The sequence below is a fragment of the Hylobates moloch genome, unplaced genomic scaffold, assembly GCF_009828535.3.
Source record: "Hylobates moloch isolate HMO894 unplaced genomic scaffold, HMol_V3 SCAFFOLD_1, whole genome shotgun sequence".
Lineage (NCBI taxonomy): Eukaryota > Metazoa > Chordata > Mammalia > Primates > Hylobatidae > Hylobates > Hylobates moloch.
The window spans coordinates 74,624,767-74,642,115 of NW_026652276.1; the positions used below are offsets into that span (position 1 = coordinate 74,624,767).

The 17,349-nt window shown below is 38.6% G+C and overlaps 1 protein-coding gene across 2 annotated transcripts in view; it reads left to right on the top strand.

The window, feature by feature from the left end:
- Nucleotides 1–11,381, top strand: part of STK39 (serine/threonine kinase 39) — a 304,185-nt gene extending 292,804 nt beyond the window's left edge. For both annotated transcript variants that reach the window (XM_032755476.2, XM_058441449.1), the window contains 2 exons: nt 689–753; nt 9,833–11,381. In XM_032755476.2, coding sequence (XP_032611367.1) covers nt 689–753; nt 9,833–9,907 — 140 coding nt within the window. In that variant the 3' untranslated portion in view covers nt 9,908–11,381. The remainder of the gene's footprint in view (nt 1–688; nt 754–9,832) is intronic.
- Nucleotides 11,382–17,349: the final 5,968 nt, after the last annotated feature.

Sequence of the window (17,349 nt, forward strand, 5' to 3'; positions counted from 1 at the left end):
GCTAATACTGAAAACGTACCTGTAGCACTGAGCTCCAAACTGACAGCCTCTAGTCTAATGCTTGACCCTGTTCAGCGAACTTGGGTATTATTCAAGGTGGCACTTCCCTGGTTTGACAGATCATTGTGCTCTGAAAGCCTTAAAACATGCGCTTGAGTTGTACAGGTTATCCACTGTATTTTGTTGCCTTGATAAAAATGGGTTCAGAGAATTGAGTGAATTTATGGGACAGGGGTTCAAATGTGCTGTGACCTTCTGTTTCCCGAGAAAGGTTTTGTTTTTTTTTCTCTCCCCACTACCTCTCCTCTTTGTTTTGTACTGCCCTCTCCTGGCTAAGAAATTTCTTAGTAATGAATATTTAGATAAGCCAAGTGGCAGAAACACTGGGGGCTGCTATCATTTCTACTTTCCATTAGAAAGTAATTTCAGATTTTATTATAAGAAATGCAGAGTTGACATATAGTGATTAATTCAGATGTGCATAGATACAAGATTGCTGAAATGATATCAATTGTAGAAAATATCTGTATGAGAATAATTTGGTCATTTATATGGACTTTGCAATGTTTATGAAAAATGATTTTGCAGTTTATTGCATCATTAGTCAAATTTTCTGAGTCATTGATGTGAAAATCCAGTGTTATTGGAAATCATTTGGACACTTTCTCTCTATGTTTGTATTTTACAGTGGCTGCTAATTTACAGAAGATTGTAGATGATCCCAAAGCTTTAAAAACATTGACATTTAAGTTGGTAAGTGGAAAGTTATGGAAAGAAGGAGGTAATATTTTGCCATGCTGTGCCAGCAGGGAATAATAATATAGTTTAATAACCGACTCTGTAATTTTGCTGTTGTTGTTTTCTTTTAGAATCAGTTTTTGCATTTGGAAACATTTGACTCTGCAACATTAGGGAACATTTTCTGATTGTGACTGGAAATTTCCTCTTCTATGAGCATAGCTTTTTCTTTTATCATCACGCCTTTGACTAAGAGTGGCCATTTGAGAATCTTGAAGCCTAGATCATTTTGCTTGTGGTTTGTATTGCAACTTGACCATGAAGACAAAATTACACTGAATTCAAAGCAACACTCTTAATAAAGCTTTCCTAAGACAAAAGCCAAGTGGTTCTAACTTTTAAAAATAGAGGCTGATTGTTGTAGAAATGGTTTAGGTAATTGGAAGCAATTGTAGAATAACTCACCAAAGGCTGGTGAACAAAGACACAACAATTTACTTCCACATTTCAAATCACAGTAACAGATTTGTGTAGAAAGGAGATATTTCAACAGTTATTCTGCACTAGTAGATTTTAAACTTAAGTACTAGGTGGCCACAGAGATACAGAGTACTGGACATTTTGGGGTCACTGTGAGACCAAGATGGTGGTGGTCAGAAATGGAGAGAAGTCCAGATAGTCAAAAGTGACCATTTTCCAAAAAATTTTAGCAAACAGTACATTAAGGTACATTTTAAAAATCGTAAGTTAATTTTATCAAAGGCTGGTCAGAATCCCAGAAGCAATTTTAGATCTAGATGACCAACACTTTGCTGTGCACAACATATATTGATGATCTTTTTTATATTTGTGAAATTAAACGGAAAATGTGGATGACCAAAAATGCTAAATGATTAGTTACAGTAAATGTGAGCCTGGTGCTAATTAACTTCCTGGGTCTTGCTTCCCATCTAATTTTAGATAGCTAGGCTATGTGATTAAAGAAAAACACAAAGATTTTCACAGAAAAGATATATCTGAAGGAATTCTTTTTGCTTTGATAAAAAAGTAACATTTTATTCAGATGTAGAGTGCTAGGTTAACAAATAGGAAAATCCCTCTTCTGGTTTGGGATGACACTGTCACCTCTTAATGTGTGTGTGTGTGTGTGTGTGTTTTTTTTTATGAGAGTATATTGATGAGAAAATGGCATCCTGTGTCAGCATTTCAAGCCAATGTATGTCCCTTTATTCATTTTTTTAATACCGCCTTCAGAACATTTTCCTAATTTCTAATATGCAAACAGAGATAAGAGTCTGAAACTCTCATGCTGGACTTTTCTCATTTTATTATGGAAGAGGAACAGTAGCCCTGGCCCTTTCTTACTACCAAAGATTTTGTGAAAACAGCCGCTGTACAATCTCTAGGTAAACCATAAGAATAATGTAAAACTCTCCCTCGTCTCCTAATCAGCTTATATGTTTCTTAAATTCTCTCTGGATTCTGTCCTCTTCCCTACATCTCCATTTCCTGCACCCAAGCAGGATTCTCTCATCTTCAGAAACTAATCTTCCTGCCACCAATTTGTCAGCTTTTGGCTCATTTTACCACCCTGTGGCCGTAGCCAGAGTAATCTGCCTACAATCCCAAAATGTAGTAGACACAGTGTCTCCACTGCCCTATTGTAAACCGCACACCCAGGACTTGGCTAATGAAGCCTGGTCTGCCCCCACTCCTCCAGCTCTCCTGCTTTACCATTATCTCTGGTAGCAAGCCCATTTCACATCTCGGGAACCTCGGGATCTCTGGGGTTGATTTGCCCAGGATCCCACAGTGATCACACAGATCCTGAGTCTGGAATCTGCAGACTCAACCCTGGTCTAGCCTCAAAGCCCATGCTCTCAACAGCCATTCATTCTTGGAGGCAGACCCCTGCAGCCTTAGGGTTGTACAGTTTTCTGTCATTTTGTAGATTCCTCATTTTGGATGACTGGGTACATTTACACTGGCTGGGACTGAATCTACATTGGCTGAGACTGAATCTCCTTTGTACCTTCAGCAGATTGAGTAATAGTGGCCTGTCAGGCACAGCAGAGTTTTGGAAACAAGTCCATGTATGTTTTCCTTCCCATTACAGCTTGAAAATGTAGTAGTGTGGTGTTCACAGTAAATGGAAATTGATGGCTTATTCTCCCCAAAGATAGTTAAAGATGTTAAAGAAAACCAAACTCAGGAGGGACCTTATTTCTGTCACTTAACTTTCTGTCCAGCCCTTATTAAGCCCCAGGAGGGTTTCTTTGTTGCTATCAGCTGCCAGCCGGTTTGAGATCCACTTGACAGAGCTAATTTGAACTGGTTTTTGGCCTGATCTTGTGTAGGACGCTAACATCCCGATAAACTGCAGAGATTCAAATGTATTTACCTTCATTCATCAACTTGATTATTTTATTCAGGAATAAAAGATCAAAGTATTTCAGCAGCGTTTTTCCTCGTAAGCTGCTGCCGCGCATGGTCCCTTTATCTCTCAGCTGTTTATCATTATTTTAATCTCAGTGCCTTTCATTACTTTGTAAAGGAAAACGTCAGGGGCCTGAAAATTGTCTAAAGAACAGCAGTGTCATGATACTGTGGTTCTTTACCTCCCTGCACAGTGGTTTCACTCGGGAGCACTGGGACACTTTAAAAAATTAAATGCCTAAGGCCGCAGGGGTCTGCCTCCAGGAATGAATGGTTGTTGAGAGCATGGGCTTTGAGTCTAGACCAGGGGTGAGTCTGCAGTTTCCACTGTGTGATCCTGGGCAAATTAACCCTGGAGAGCCTCGGGATCCCGAGATGTGAAATGGGTCCTGTTGTAGGACCTAATGTCTGGGTCCTACAACAGATATTCTAATTTAATTGCTCTTGGTGCAACCTGGGCTTTGGGAATATTAAAAGGACTTCGTGGTGGTTCCAGTGTTCAGCAAACCCTGAGAAGCATTCCACAGGGAAGATAATAAGTAGGATTTCCATTGTTGGTATGGCCAGGGGCTGGGAGGTCAGATTCTTCTCTTCCCTTTTAACAAAGTGGTTCAGGCATAGAGGGCATTTCAGCTCAACTATTATGTGCTTTGAGTTTGATGTATTAGTAGTGTTTTATTGTTGTAAGCCTTGAGACAGGTCTTTATTTCTTTATTTTTAAGCCATTTTTGAATGGACTACTTGGCAGTTTTGTAAGTAGGTGAATCTTCCAGCTTTCAATGTGGAATTTTTGAAATGGCATTAGAAAAAACATGAAATAAGATACACTTAATTTCCCCTTGAAGATAGAATACAGATTTTGAGAACATGTAATTAACATCTAATTGGTACACATTAACAGAAGCATTATAGATTTTGGTTACTGAAGTTTAATAGCATTATATGTATTGCAGATAGAAATTTCATAAGCATTTTCACAGTGACTAAAGGGACTTATTTTTAGAGGTTCTTAGCTTCTGCATAATTGGAGGCTGTATGACTAAGGCAACATTTTGCCAAGTGCAGGTAAAGTCAAGCCTGAAATGGGGTAAAAACTACCTAAGAGTTTTAACCTTCTCCTCCTACTGAAGGGGTAGAAAAGTGAGACAAAGATCTTCAAGGAAACTTCCAGTTCCAGAAGGTCCACGTCTCTGTGCCTCCTAATCCCAGCCTGAAAGAGTGGCTGTCCACATGTGGCCCCCAGACTGACAATGTCCGCTTCCCTTGGGAACTGGATTACAATGTAAATTCTAAGACCCCATCTCAGTACTAAGGAATGAGAATCTCTTGGGAGGTGGGACACAGGAATCCGTTTTAACAAGCCCTCCAGGTGATTCTGATGCAGGCTGAAGTTTGAGAACCAATGCTTTAAAGGAAACTTGTAGTTTCACACTGGGAAGCACTGGGATAGACCAGTGGTTCTCAGACTCTATGGGCGGGGGCGGGGGGCACCTCAGACTCTCCTAGTGATTCCAAAGTGCACCCGCATTTGGGGTGGAGGCATTCCTTTTCAGTGACGCCAGGTAAGCATAACTTCACCTCCTACATGGGGTGCAGGCCACACCTGCTGTCATGGCAGGAGGGGTGAGGAGATGGGTGTTCAGGAATCAGAATACACCCTGAGTAAGAGCATGCATGATGTCATACACTGTCACACTAGGTCCCTGATAATGTATACATTTTCCTTTGGTAGGGGAGGCAAACTGTTATCTCTGCCTTCTTAGGGTTTTTGGCTGGGCCTGGAAGTAAACTGACATAAAACAGATTAACAGGAGAAAAGCATACATATTTATTTAATCTAAGTTTTACATGACATGAGAGGCCTTGTTAAAGAAATGAAGACCCAAAGAAGCTGTTAGAATTTAGCACATATATTGAGTTGGACGAAGCAGTAAATGATGAAAGGGGGCAAGGCAGTGGGGGCTGGGACAAGGGTTCATTGTGGAGAAGTGACTAGAAACACGAGAATGAGTTTAACAAGGTTTGTTTGTGTAGATGTCTGTCAGGGGCTTCAGCTCCCCACCTCTGGTGATCAGAATAGCTTTCTTCTTCCAGGTGCAGGGAGGAAACCTTCCACATGGGAGTTTTAACTCCTGCTTTTAGGAAAGTCAGAGGGCCCTTCCTGCATCTGCTGCTGTTTTTTAAAGTGTCTTTCACGCAAAACAATGAAATAGAAGAGTGGCATATTTTGGGGTAGCATGTTCTGAACTTCTCCTTCACTTTGAAATTGAGGCTCACAAAGCGTGGGCCTGAAACTTCTGAGTTTCCCTGAGACCCTTCTGGGGGATCCTGGATGTCAAAACTCTTTGTGACTTGCCTTTTCCACTGTGTTGACGTTGGTGTAAAGCCATGGTGGGTAAAACTGGTAATGTCAGCACACATGCAGCGACATCAGACTGCACTAATAGTCACTGTGTTCCTCAGTGCCAGGCACTGTCACTCACTGTAAAAAAAGCAAAGCCAGTTTCACTTGAGAATTTTCCTAACAAGGCAGGAAACATTATTGACTTTATTGAATTTCAGCTACAAGACACATCTTTCGAGTGTTCGGTGTGAAGTGGGACTCCCTCCTTCATTATACAGGTGTACGTTGACAATCTCCAGGAAGAGCACTTGTGAGATTGTTTGGTTTGAGCTTACCTACATGTTTTTTCTTTCTTCATGAAACATCATTTTTACTTGAAAGAATAGCTGACAAATTGTGGTTATTCAGACTCGGATATTTGGCAGACATTTTTTTTTTCAAATTGAAGAAAGTAAGACTGACACTGAAAAAAAAAAACAAAAAACTGATGGCCAGGCACGGTGGCTCATGCCAGTAATCCCAGCACTCTGGGAGGCCGAGGCATGTGGATCACGAGGTCAGGAGATCGAGACCATCCTGGCTAACACGGTGAAACCTCATCTCTACTAAAAATACAAAAAAAAAAAAAAAAAAAAAGCTGGGCATGGTGGCAGGCACCTGTAGTCCCACCTCCTCGGGAGGCTGAGGCAAGAGAATCGCTAGAACCTGGGAGGCGGAGGTTGCAGTGAGCTGATATCACACCACTGCACTCCAGCCTGGGTGACAGAGCGAGACTCTATCTCAAAAAATATAAATGAATAAATAAATAAATAAGACAATATTTGTTGTTGATAATAAATTCAAGCTTTCAAGCAAAAATAGGATTTTGGAAAACTCGTATCGCTACTGTAAGCTTGACAGTAACCCAGTACTTAAAGACTTTTCTGATGAGATTGGTGATGGGTGATATTAATGAATATAATTTGTTGACATTGTATAATGAATTGTTCATATTGTATAATGAAACATGTCAACATTTAGAAGATCTGCATAAGTCAGTGATGCTTAAAGTCATGCGTGGGTAAAAGATCCATCAAAGTGTAAGGTAGACCAATAGATTTTAAGGTAACGGGGTATGAAAACTTCAATACTGTGGTTTCAGAGTGTACATTGCAACTAAAATTAAAGAAATTGCCACTTGGCAAGTTCTAGTGCAGTAATAAATGATATCTACAACTATGGGAAAGCTATCAAAATACTCTTCCCTCTTTCATACGTATTTGTATGAGGCTGGATTTTTTTTTTTCATGTACTTCAGGGAAGACAGCATAAAACAGTAGATTGAATACAGAAGTAGGTGTAAGAATCCAGCTGTCTTTTATTAAGCAAGACATTAAAGAGGAAATGTAAAAGTCAGGCCACTCTTTGAGTTTTCTTGCAGTGGGTAGGGGAACTATGGTTATTTTCCATAAAGATTTTATTTATGTTTGTATGTAATGAGTTTATTATGGTTAAGTTTAATGAATTAGTAAAGGAATATTTTTAAAATGTTTTAGTTTTAAGATAGTATAATTAACTTATGTAAACCTATTTTATGTTTTTAAATGCACTGTTTGTATTATTACTTTAATATCTTGACATAATTTCAAATAATATGTTTAAAATACTTTTTAAATCTCTCAGTTTTAATTTCTAAGACAGTCAGTCTAACGAATATAACCCACATAAGCAGACACTTTTTGGAGTCCTCAATAATTCTTAAAGAGTATCAAGAGATCCTGAGACCCCAAAGTTTGAACATTGCTGTTTTGAAGGGTCATTGGTTCCTTTCTCTGAATTTCAGAGTCATTTGCATATCACCCTCATTTGTGCTTTGCAGGCTGAGAGAGCCCTGGACTCAGCAGTGAGAGCCCAGGTAGCAGAGGAAGGAGGGCTGAGCGCCTTGAAGCAAACACAGCCAAAGGTCCTGGCCAGGAGACAGACATTTCAGTGTAGCTATGGGAGGCACTGAGGACCCAGGGTGGGTAGGGACTTTGTGAAGACTCCTTCTGTGATGTTCTCACCGTAACCACTGGTTTATCACCTACTCTAGTAAGTTCTCATTTCCATTACTCTTCACAAGAAAGGATTTAATATTCTCATTTCTAGTCAGTTCAACCACTATTGGATATTGTAGTTTTATTCTAGTCATTTTAACCTCCTGATATTCACATTGCCAAATTTCTGATGAAGATTTGAAGTACATTGGTGTTCTTCACATTTGGCAATCTGACCTTTTTGTCACCACCAGCAGCCGTAATTTGTCTTTGGGTGTTTGTCAGTTGCCTGTTAATTACACAGATTGTCTGCCATTATTCAGTGGGTTGAGTAAATGATGTTAACAAGAGCTACACATGAGAGAAGGGATGATTTAGTAAGGTAGATAAAGAAACAGTGATAACACAAGGAGAAAATGGATAGGGAAGGTGAATATTATAGTGTCAGTGTGACACCACCAGAAATACCTCAGCCAGAATTCCCTCTATGCCTGTACTACTTTGTTGAAAGTGATAAGGAGAAGAGCATTTCAGACCTCATTGCCCACGTCAACACAAACAATGACAGTTTTACTTCACTGAATATCTTTATCTGTCAAATGAAACCAGAGATATCACTGGATAGGTACAAAGTAAATTCATTTCTTTAAATACTGGTTAATATTTTTATCCTTTAGGCTAGTGACTTTTTTACATAAACATAACTACTTACATAGAATGTTATTTTAAAGATAATCATTTGAAAATATTCAAGGTACAAACATTATAGTTAGCTGCTTATTTAATAGAAAATGCTAGAGTTGATGCTGGTTTTCTGTACTGTTTTTTTGAACAGACAGTTCAAAAAACAGTACACTATGAACAGTACAGTTAAAAAAGCAGTACAGTACATATTCTAAATGTATACAAGCAGTGCTAAGCAGGTTAATTGTGGTGATTGGAAAGGGCACTTTTCCATGGGAAACTAATTGTTGTGACAATAATTTAGCAGGAATTAGGCTCTGAAAAGGGTTGTATGATCCTTTGGTAATTAATTGCCCATTCCCAGTCATTCATCATACTTTTTTCTCCCCTCCTTGTTGTTCTTATGTAATGTCCAATTCTGATTTATGTACTATAGGATGAGAGGCAGCTTAGAATGGTGATCTGAGGTGGGGGTGGGGAGAGAGAGAGAGTGAGTGAGTGTGTGCATGTGTGTCTAAAAGCAAGCAAGGGGGAGAGGTCACAAGGAAAATGAAATAACTTATTAATTAGGACCAGTGAGAGGTTTGAAGGGAAATGGCTTCTTCTTTTTTTTTTTTTGTGAGATTGAGTCTCGCTCTGTCACCAGGCTGCAGTGCAGTGGCGCGATCTCGGCTCACTGCAACCTCTGCCTCCCGGGTTCAAGTGATTCCCCTGCCTCAGCCCTCAGCCTCCCGAGTAGCTGGCACTACAGGTGTGTGCCACCAAGCCTGGCTAATTTTTTGTATTTTAGTAGAGACAGGGTTTCACCATGTTGGCCAGGATGGTCTCGATCTCCTGACCTCATGATCCACCTGCCTCAGCCTCCCAAAGTGCTGGGATTACAGGTGTGAGCCACCACACCTGGCCAGGGCAATGGCTTCTTTCCAATTCTTTCTGATTTTGAAGTAAGAAAAATAAAGTATTTGACACACCATAATTTTGGCCAATTTTAGGCAATTAATATGTCTGAAAATATTACAAACAAAATTCTTTTATAGAAAAGAATTGTTATAATACCTTTCCCTGTAAAACTTATTCACTGGTATTTATATAGCAGTTCTCTCTAATGAGCCCATCGCAGTACTTGGTGATGACTTTTTTCTGGCAAGTTTTATAGAAGAAATGAGTTTGGTAAAAACTAAATTACTCCTGAGTGACCTGTTAGATCTCTTCTGCTTATTTTCATGTTGTTTTCAGAATGATTACTAAGGTGACTTAGTTAGAAAGTATATTTAAAATAATTTTATTTAGTTTTTGAAAAATTTGTTTGTGGTTTCTTAGCAGTGGTGTTTCACTGACTGTTCCAAAGCTTCCAGCCTGGGCGTGGTATTTTAATGGATAACAAATCCCTTCCCACCTCTGTTCTGTACTTCATAGCATGATGGCCACAGTGCTGACAACACTTAGCTTCCTGTAGTCATTCAAGAGAGTGGCTGGCATCTCTCTTCTGGAAGAAATGGGACACATGGTCCCATACCAACTGTGCCTTTGCTTAGATCTGCCATCATAGGAACAAGACTTTAACAACCAGCAGCAGCAGCAAACCAGCATTGAGGCTTTCTTTTTCCCTTTTCAGGCTTCTGGCTGTGATGGGTCGGAGATTCCTGATGAAGTGAAGCTGATTGGGTTTGCTCAGTTGAGTGTCAGCTGATGTATGTCCCTTGATATCACCCTGATCTGTCATGTCCCACCCCCACCCCTACTCCCTTCAACCCTCCCTCTTTCTGCCCATTTCCTCCCACCCCCTCACTCCCATTTCCTAGCAAAATCAGAAGATTGTGAAGAGGCCGGCTTCAACAAAATGGGATAAAAAAATAATTTTTTAAAACTTAAAACACTCCGAGTTCTGCTTTATTCTCTAGCAATCCACAGTACAAGAACAAGCAAATGCCACAGCTGCACGACTGTTGCTAATTTTTCCAAAAGCTATTTAATATTCTTAGCAATCAATTTGGATATCCCTTAAGTGAAAAGAATCTGAAATACACTCAGGTGGTCTTATTTATTGGCAACAAAAGGAATTTTCTATCCAGAAGCCTATTTCTCCTTTCATTGTCGTTATTTCTGTTATAATACTTTAATTGTACATCTGACAATACTGCCTCTTTTATGTTGTATTTAGAAATTAATATACTTATAAAATTAAGATTTATTAGCCAAACTTGAATTCTAGTTTTAAAACTGACTGTGAATTTTATTTTTCATATATTTATGCATTACACACCTTAGCTATAAGAAAAAAAGGGTTTTGATTGTATGCTTCTTGCAGTTTATCTCGTTATTTAAACAAAAAGTTTTGGGTCTATCTTTGGAGTATTTGTAACTTCTAAATTTTGAAATGACTGAATTAGGAATTTGGATGCTTATTCTTTTAGTCTGTTTGCCTAAAAACCAATTTACAATCTGACTGTCTCTTGGGAGAGGGAGGTGCCTTGCAAACTTTCACATTAAGAATGTGCCTGAGGCTGCTTTACTCTGGAATAGTCTCAGATCTAAAATTTCCTCTATATAAGGTGGCATATGTTAAGTTTTACTTCATTGGACCGTTTAGAATGCTATGTAAAATGTTGCCTTTCTGTTAGATTGCTAACTATATACCCATCTCTGATTTGGCTCTCCTTAAGTGATAGGATTTGTTATTCTAAAGGTGATAAACTTGAAAATATCAGAATCTGAGTTTTACTTGAAATTTTGCAGAATACCCAGGTGGAGTGAAAATTGGAAGGGTTTTGTGCAATGACTAAAAGGCAAAATGCTGTTAAGGTTCAAGAATAAATACTTTCAACCCAAGTAGCCCTCTGCTTGACTGTATATTATGGAACTAGTAAACCTTAGGATTTTGAAAATTGGAGTCTAATCTTTCAGGGAGGTGAGCTCCCAGGATGGTACCATTGCTCTTTCCTAGCTAACCCTAGATATGGCAGCTCTTTAATGTACTTTAAAAAGCAAATATATATTACTAAGGAAAAAAAGTTATTTATAATTGCCTTGTCATAATTGTTAAGGTGTTCTAGAGCCATTTGCATACAATTTAATGTAATTTCATTCCATTCTATTGTTTACACAACGATTACTCAAAGATGACTGCAAAGGTAAAAGGAAAATAAAAGTGTATTGCACAACGAGATTGTTTTGCATTGTTTCTTTCCTCCTTTAGATATCATCTGCATTACTGCAATGGCATTTAGCACTTTCATAAAATGCCTAGTAAGAGTTAACTAGTGAAAGTGCCCTAGAGGCAGAGTAAGGAGGCATCATGCATCCGGTACAGAGAATTGGGTTTGACAAGTAACTTAAATTAGCATGAGGAGAGAATGAAAGGCAAACATTTCTACTCCATGTAGACAGATGGTCTTTGAATTAAAACCCCTATAGGGCTATAGGGGACAAGAGAGAATAATTCCTTCCAACCACTTCGTTCATTTTAATGCTGTTAGTCCCTGAGGCTCAGAGTGGTTGAATGACTTGTCCAAGGCCCTTTACAGGACTACTTGCAGAGCTAAACTCCCAGGATCCTCGTTTCCTGACATTCAGAGCATGTTCTTTACACTCTTCTGCACAACTTGTGGGTGAAAAGACAAGACCTTCATCTTCTACTAAGAGGATAAAATGTACCTGAATAACTGGAGGACTTTGCAACATGGAGACTAATCAAAAATCTTTCAGAGGTGTGGACTCCCAGGATGGTGCCATTGATTTTTCCTAGCTAACCCTAGATATGGCAGCTCTTTAATGTACTTTAGAAAGCAAATTGACCAGGTGCGGTGGCTCATGCCTGTAATCCCAGCACTTTGGGAGGCCGAGGCAGGCAGATCACGAGGTCAGGAGATCGAGACCATCCTGGTTAACATGGTGAAACCCCGTCTCTACTAAAAAATACAAAAAATTAGCCGGGCGAGGTGGCGGGCGCCTGTAGTCCCAGCTACTTGGGAGGCTGAGGCAGGAGAATGGCGTGAACCCCGGGGGGTGGAGCCTGCAGTGAGCAGTGAGCAGTGAGCAGCCTGCAGTGAGGTCGCGCCACTGCACTCCAGCCTGGGTGACAGCGAGACTCTGTCTCAAAAAAAAAAAAAAGAAAAAAAAAGAAAGCAAATATATATTACTAAGGAAAAAAGTTATTTATAACTGCCTTGTCATAATTGTTATATCATTTAATCTGTATTTAAACGTAGTTATAAATATCATTTAATGTCTGTATTAAATTTCCACCCATATTTTCATATTCACCCTGATGGCATTTGAGGTAGTTTGCATGCATTCATACAATAGGATAGAGATGTAAAAATGCATAAAGAAATTAGGATGCAGGGACAATAAGAACTGGCTTACAAGATGAATGGAAGGATAAAGTTAGTACATAAAAATCACCACAAGGGCCTATATAATTGCTAGAATACACAGATGTGGACTAGAGCTTCCTACCCACCGTACTACCTTAATTCCCACCTATGCAGAGCAATCTACAAATTCAGTATAATCCTTATCAAAATTTTTAAATTGTATTACCCACAGAAATATGAAAAACAATCCTAACATTTGTATGGAACCACAAAAGACCCTGAAAAGCCAAAGCAATCTTGACGAAAAAGAACAAAACTGGAAGCACCACACTTCCTGATTTCAAATTACATTATAAAGTTATAGTAATCAAAACAGCATGGTATTGGTATAAAAACAGACCAGTAGAACAGAATAGAGTCCAGAAATAAACCCACACATGTATGGCAATTTTTGACATGTGTGCCAGAAATATACAATGGGAAAAGGACAGTCTCTTCAGCAAATTTTTTTGGGAAAACTGTATATCCACTTGCAAAACAATGAAATTGGACCCTTATCTTACAACTTACACACAAATCAACTCAAAATAGATTAAAGACATTATAAGACATGAAACTCTAAAACTCCTAGAAGAAAACAGGAAGAAATCTCCTTGGCATTGGTCTTATCAATGACTTTTTTGGATATGACACCAAAAGCACAGGCAACAAAAGCAAAAATAAAGTGGGATTATATGACACTAAAAAGCTTCTGCACAGCAAAGGAAATAGTAGACAAAGTGCAAAAGCAATCTATGGACTTAGGAAATGTTTGTAAACTGTATATCTGATAATGGGTTAATATCCAAAATGTATAAAGAACTCATATAACTCAAGAGCAAACAACAACAACATTAAAAATAGGCAAAGGACTTGAATAGGTATTTTCCCAAAGAAGACATGTAGATGGCCAATAAGCATATGAAAATGTACTCAACATCATTAATCATCAGGGAAATGCAAATCAAAACCACAATGAGGTGTCATCTCACACCTGAAGATAAGTGCTGGCAAGGATATGGAGAAAAGGGAGCACTTACATGCCTGTTGGGGGAACGTAAATTGGTACAGCCATATGGAATACAATATGAAGGTTCCTCAAACATTAAAAATAGAACGAACATATAATCCAGCACTCCCACTTCTGACAGTATAGCCAAAGGAAAAAAATATCTTGAAGAGATATCTGCACTCTCATGTTCATTGCAGTATTATGCACAATAGCCAAGATAATGGAAACAACTGAAGTGTCCATGAATGTATGAATGGATAAAGAAATTGTTGTGTTGTTTTGTTTAGAGACAGAGTCTCGCTCTGTTGCCCAGGCTAGAGTGCAATGGCATGATCACAGCTCACTGCAGCCTTGACCTCTCAGGCTCAGGCAATACTCCCACCTCAGCCTCCCGAGTAGTTGGGACTACAGGTATGTGCCACCAGCCCAGCTGATTTTAAAATTTTTTTTTTTTTTTTTTTTTTTTAGAGACAAGTTTTCACTATGTTGCCCAGGCTGGTCTTTAACTCTTGGGCTCAAGCGATCCTCCCACCTCAGCCTCCCAAAGTGCTGAGCCTGGCCAATAAATTGTTTTATACACACACATACAATGGAATACTCTTCAGCCTTTAGAAAGAAGAAAATAACATCACTTGGAATGGCATGGATGAACTTGGAGGACATTATGCTAAGTGAAATAAGCAGATACAGAAGAAAAACTCTGCATGATCTCATATGTGGAATCTAAGAAAGTGGTAGTTATGAGGGGCAGGAGGGCAAGGAGAAATGCGGACGTGTTTATCAAAGGGTATGAAGTTTCAGTAATACAGGATACATAAGTTCTAAAGATCAAATGTACAGCATGGGTACTATAGTTAATAATGTATACTTGAAATTTACTAAGAGAATATATTTTAATGTTCTCACCATATACATAATGGTGACTGAAGAATATATAGGTTAATTAGCTTGACTGCAGTTCACTATATTAAAACATCCATTTGTACACCTTAAAAATATGCAATTTTTATTTTAAAAAGTAAAGTTAGGAGAAACACTTTTTCTGGCATAAATTCTTAAAAATTCTAGGAAGTAGAAGTTATGTATTCAGAAATATTTAAATTCTCAAAACCTTCACACAATACATATACAGCAAGTTGTGGACAATTTCCTTTTATGGATCTTTCAATAGGGGCCTAGAGTTAAACTGTACGGTGAGAAATGCAGGTCAGCAAGGAGCTGAAGGAGCATGGTCCAAGGAGTGACTCTCTCTTTTGGTCTAGAAAGATACAATCATCAAAGCTAAAAGTTTAAAGGAATGAGTAGACTACATATCCTTCCAGCAATCCTCTGTGCCTGTTTTTCTTAATCAGGCTTTTGATTAAAGATGACATGCCACAATTCAATGTTGTAATTCTGTTCAACTTCCCTAAACACAGATATTTGGTGTTACTTATTTGGACAGATTCATATGCTTTGAGAAACTGGAGAGTTCACAACCTCTTAGTAAAATCAATGCACCCACATCTCATGCCTAAACATTACAAAAGCTATTGTGCCTCCAGTGTGCCTATACTGTGGTCAACTCAAAAAGATGTAAAATAGAAGGAAGTTCTCATTTCATTTTACCTCCAATATACAGGGTTGGTTTGTTTGTTTTTTGAAACAGAGTCTCACTCTGTCACCCAGGCTGGAGTGCAATGGCGCAATCTCGGCTCACTGCAACCTCCGCCTCCCGGGTTCAAGCGATTCTTCTGCCTCAGCCTCCCGAGTAGCTGGGATTACAGGCACCCGCCACCACGCCAGGCTAATTTTTTAGTAGAGACGGGGTTTCACTATGTTGGCAGGCTAGTCGAACTCCCGACCTCAGGTGATCTGCCCATCTCAGCCTCCCAAAGTGCTGGGATTACAGATGGGAGCCACAACTCCTGGCCTAACACCAATATGCAGTTCTTATATGAACAAAATGGTTTTCTGTATGTAAAAAATATTTAAAGAGACTCTGTTTTTTACATGTTAGAGAACTTTAGAGAGACTTTAAATGCTTTTAAAACATTAGAGAACTTTAAACCTATAAATCATGTGTGGTGAAGAGTTCTTAAATTTTTTCCCCCAAAATTTCCCTCATAAAGCTGGAAAGTTACCTATATGGTATATATCTTATGTGCTGAAAAATATGTAGATGACTGCCTCATCTCCATGACCATAAAAAAAAAAATCTAGTACTATATGCAATGACCTTAGCATGGAAAAATTTCACATCAGGATTGCCATTCATTCATTTCAATATTGTACCTATAGTCTGTTTAGTATTAAGTAATATACCTTCCTGATGAACCCACTAAGTTGAACTAGTAAACGGAATCTACCATTAAGTAATTAAATTATTCAGTCCATACAGAGATGATGAATATGAGTCAATGAACATCGGAGGACTTCTGCCTAAGTTAGCATTTGCAATTGATAATAAGTGATCTTAGGTCTTCTTTTATCTTGTAAGTATGTTGGACAGGAGAAGCTGTTGCTTAGCAAGGCCTATTTAGTTCATCATAGAATCCTATCAGTATAAAATAGGATGTTTATCCATTCTTTACACAGAGGGTATGCTTCCAGCTCATCCCAAAATGGCTTTATATAATTAAGATTCAATTTAAATATACCCCTGTTTTTGTGTTCCACGCATTTATTGTCCAACTTGTTAGGAGATCCTAGCTATGAATTCTAATATGTATAAGTGGTGCACCAGGTGGGTGATATGTCAATATTCCCTCAGGACCAGAAGGTTCTAAGCAGGAGGTATGTAATGCCTTCCAGGGTTCTAAGCTTCAAGAGATCTAATTACTAGGCCTAATAGCCATAAACAAACGGTTTTCAAATGACAATTTCCATTGTGTATTGGCATGAAATAAAAAATCAAGTGCTATGAGTTTGATTTTAAGAGATTTCATTTACGTTGATGCCATAATTCCTGGAGTTTTCAGCTTGGGGTGTACACTACCAGGAATGATTAAAATGTTCAGTGCATCCAAAGTGAAAGGATTGGAAGAGCATGTGTTTAAAATATGATAAAGTGACTGACTCTGTCAGCATCCTACACACAATATCTGCCAATTAACGTCAAACACCACCAAGAAAAGGGCTTCTCCCAACCCACTAGACAAGCCATAAAAGATGGTCTCTAAAATGCCCCAGTGATTGCCCCAATGCTATTTTGCTACAGAGAAAATGCATGGTCAGGTAACCATGATGTCCTTTTATTTACCATCTTGCGCCTCGCCCACCAAATCTGCCCAGGCTAGTTGAAGCTCTAAGAGCAATGGAAATAAAATGGACACAATCAGGTTATCAACAACTGTGCATTTCGTAACAAACCAATGGATGTCTTAATGGAGCATCTTCAGGTGAACAAGGATCTTATACTGAAGCAATGTACACAAAACTTCCCCCTACATGAATTGTAGCCTACAAAACAAGCATCATTAGCTGAAGAGGTTTATCAAACCCATATACTTTAACTCATAATTCATCAAAGGGCAAGGAATGTTATTAAAAGTTACAACCCTGTGCTATTATTGATTGAATTTGCTACAGAATGATGAAAGGTCAGTAATAGAATAATCATTTCTACTGTGCATTTATCCCTCATGTAAAATACTGGCTTGAGAAACAAAAGCTTACATCACATAGGAAATTTATCACAGAAGAAACCGGCTTATTGTTTAAAAAGAATCTTCAGTAAACTAATGGGTCCATAATCGGAGAAGTAGGATAGTGCCTTTCTTCAAA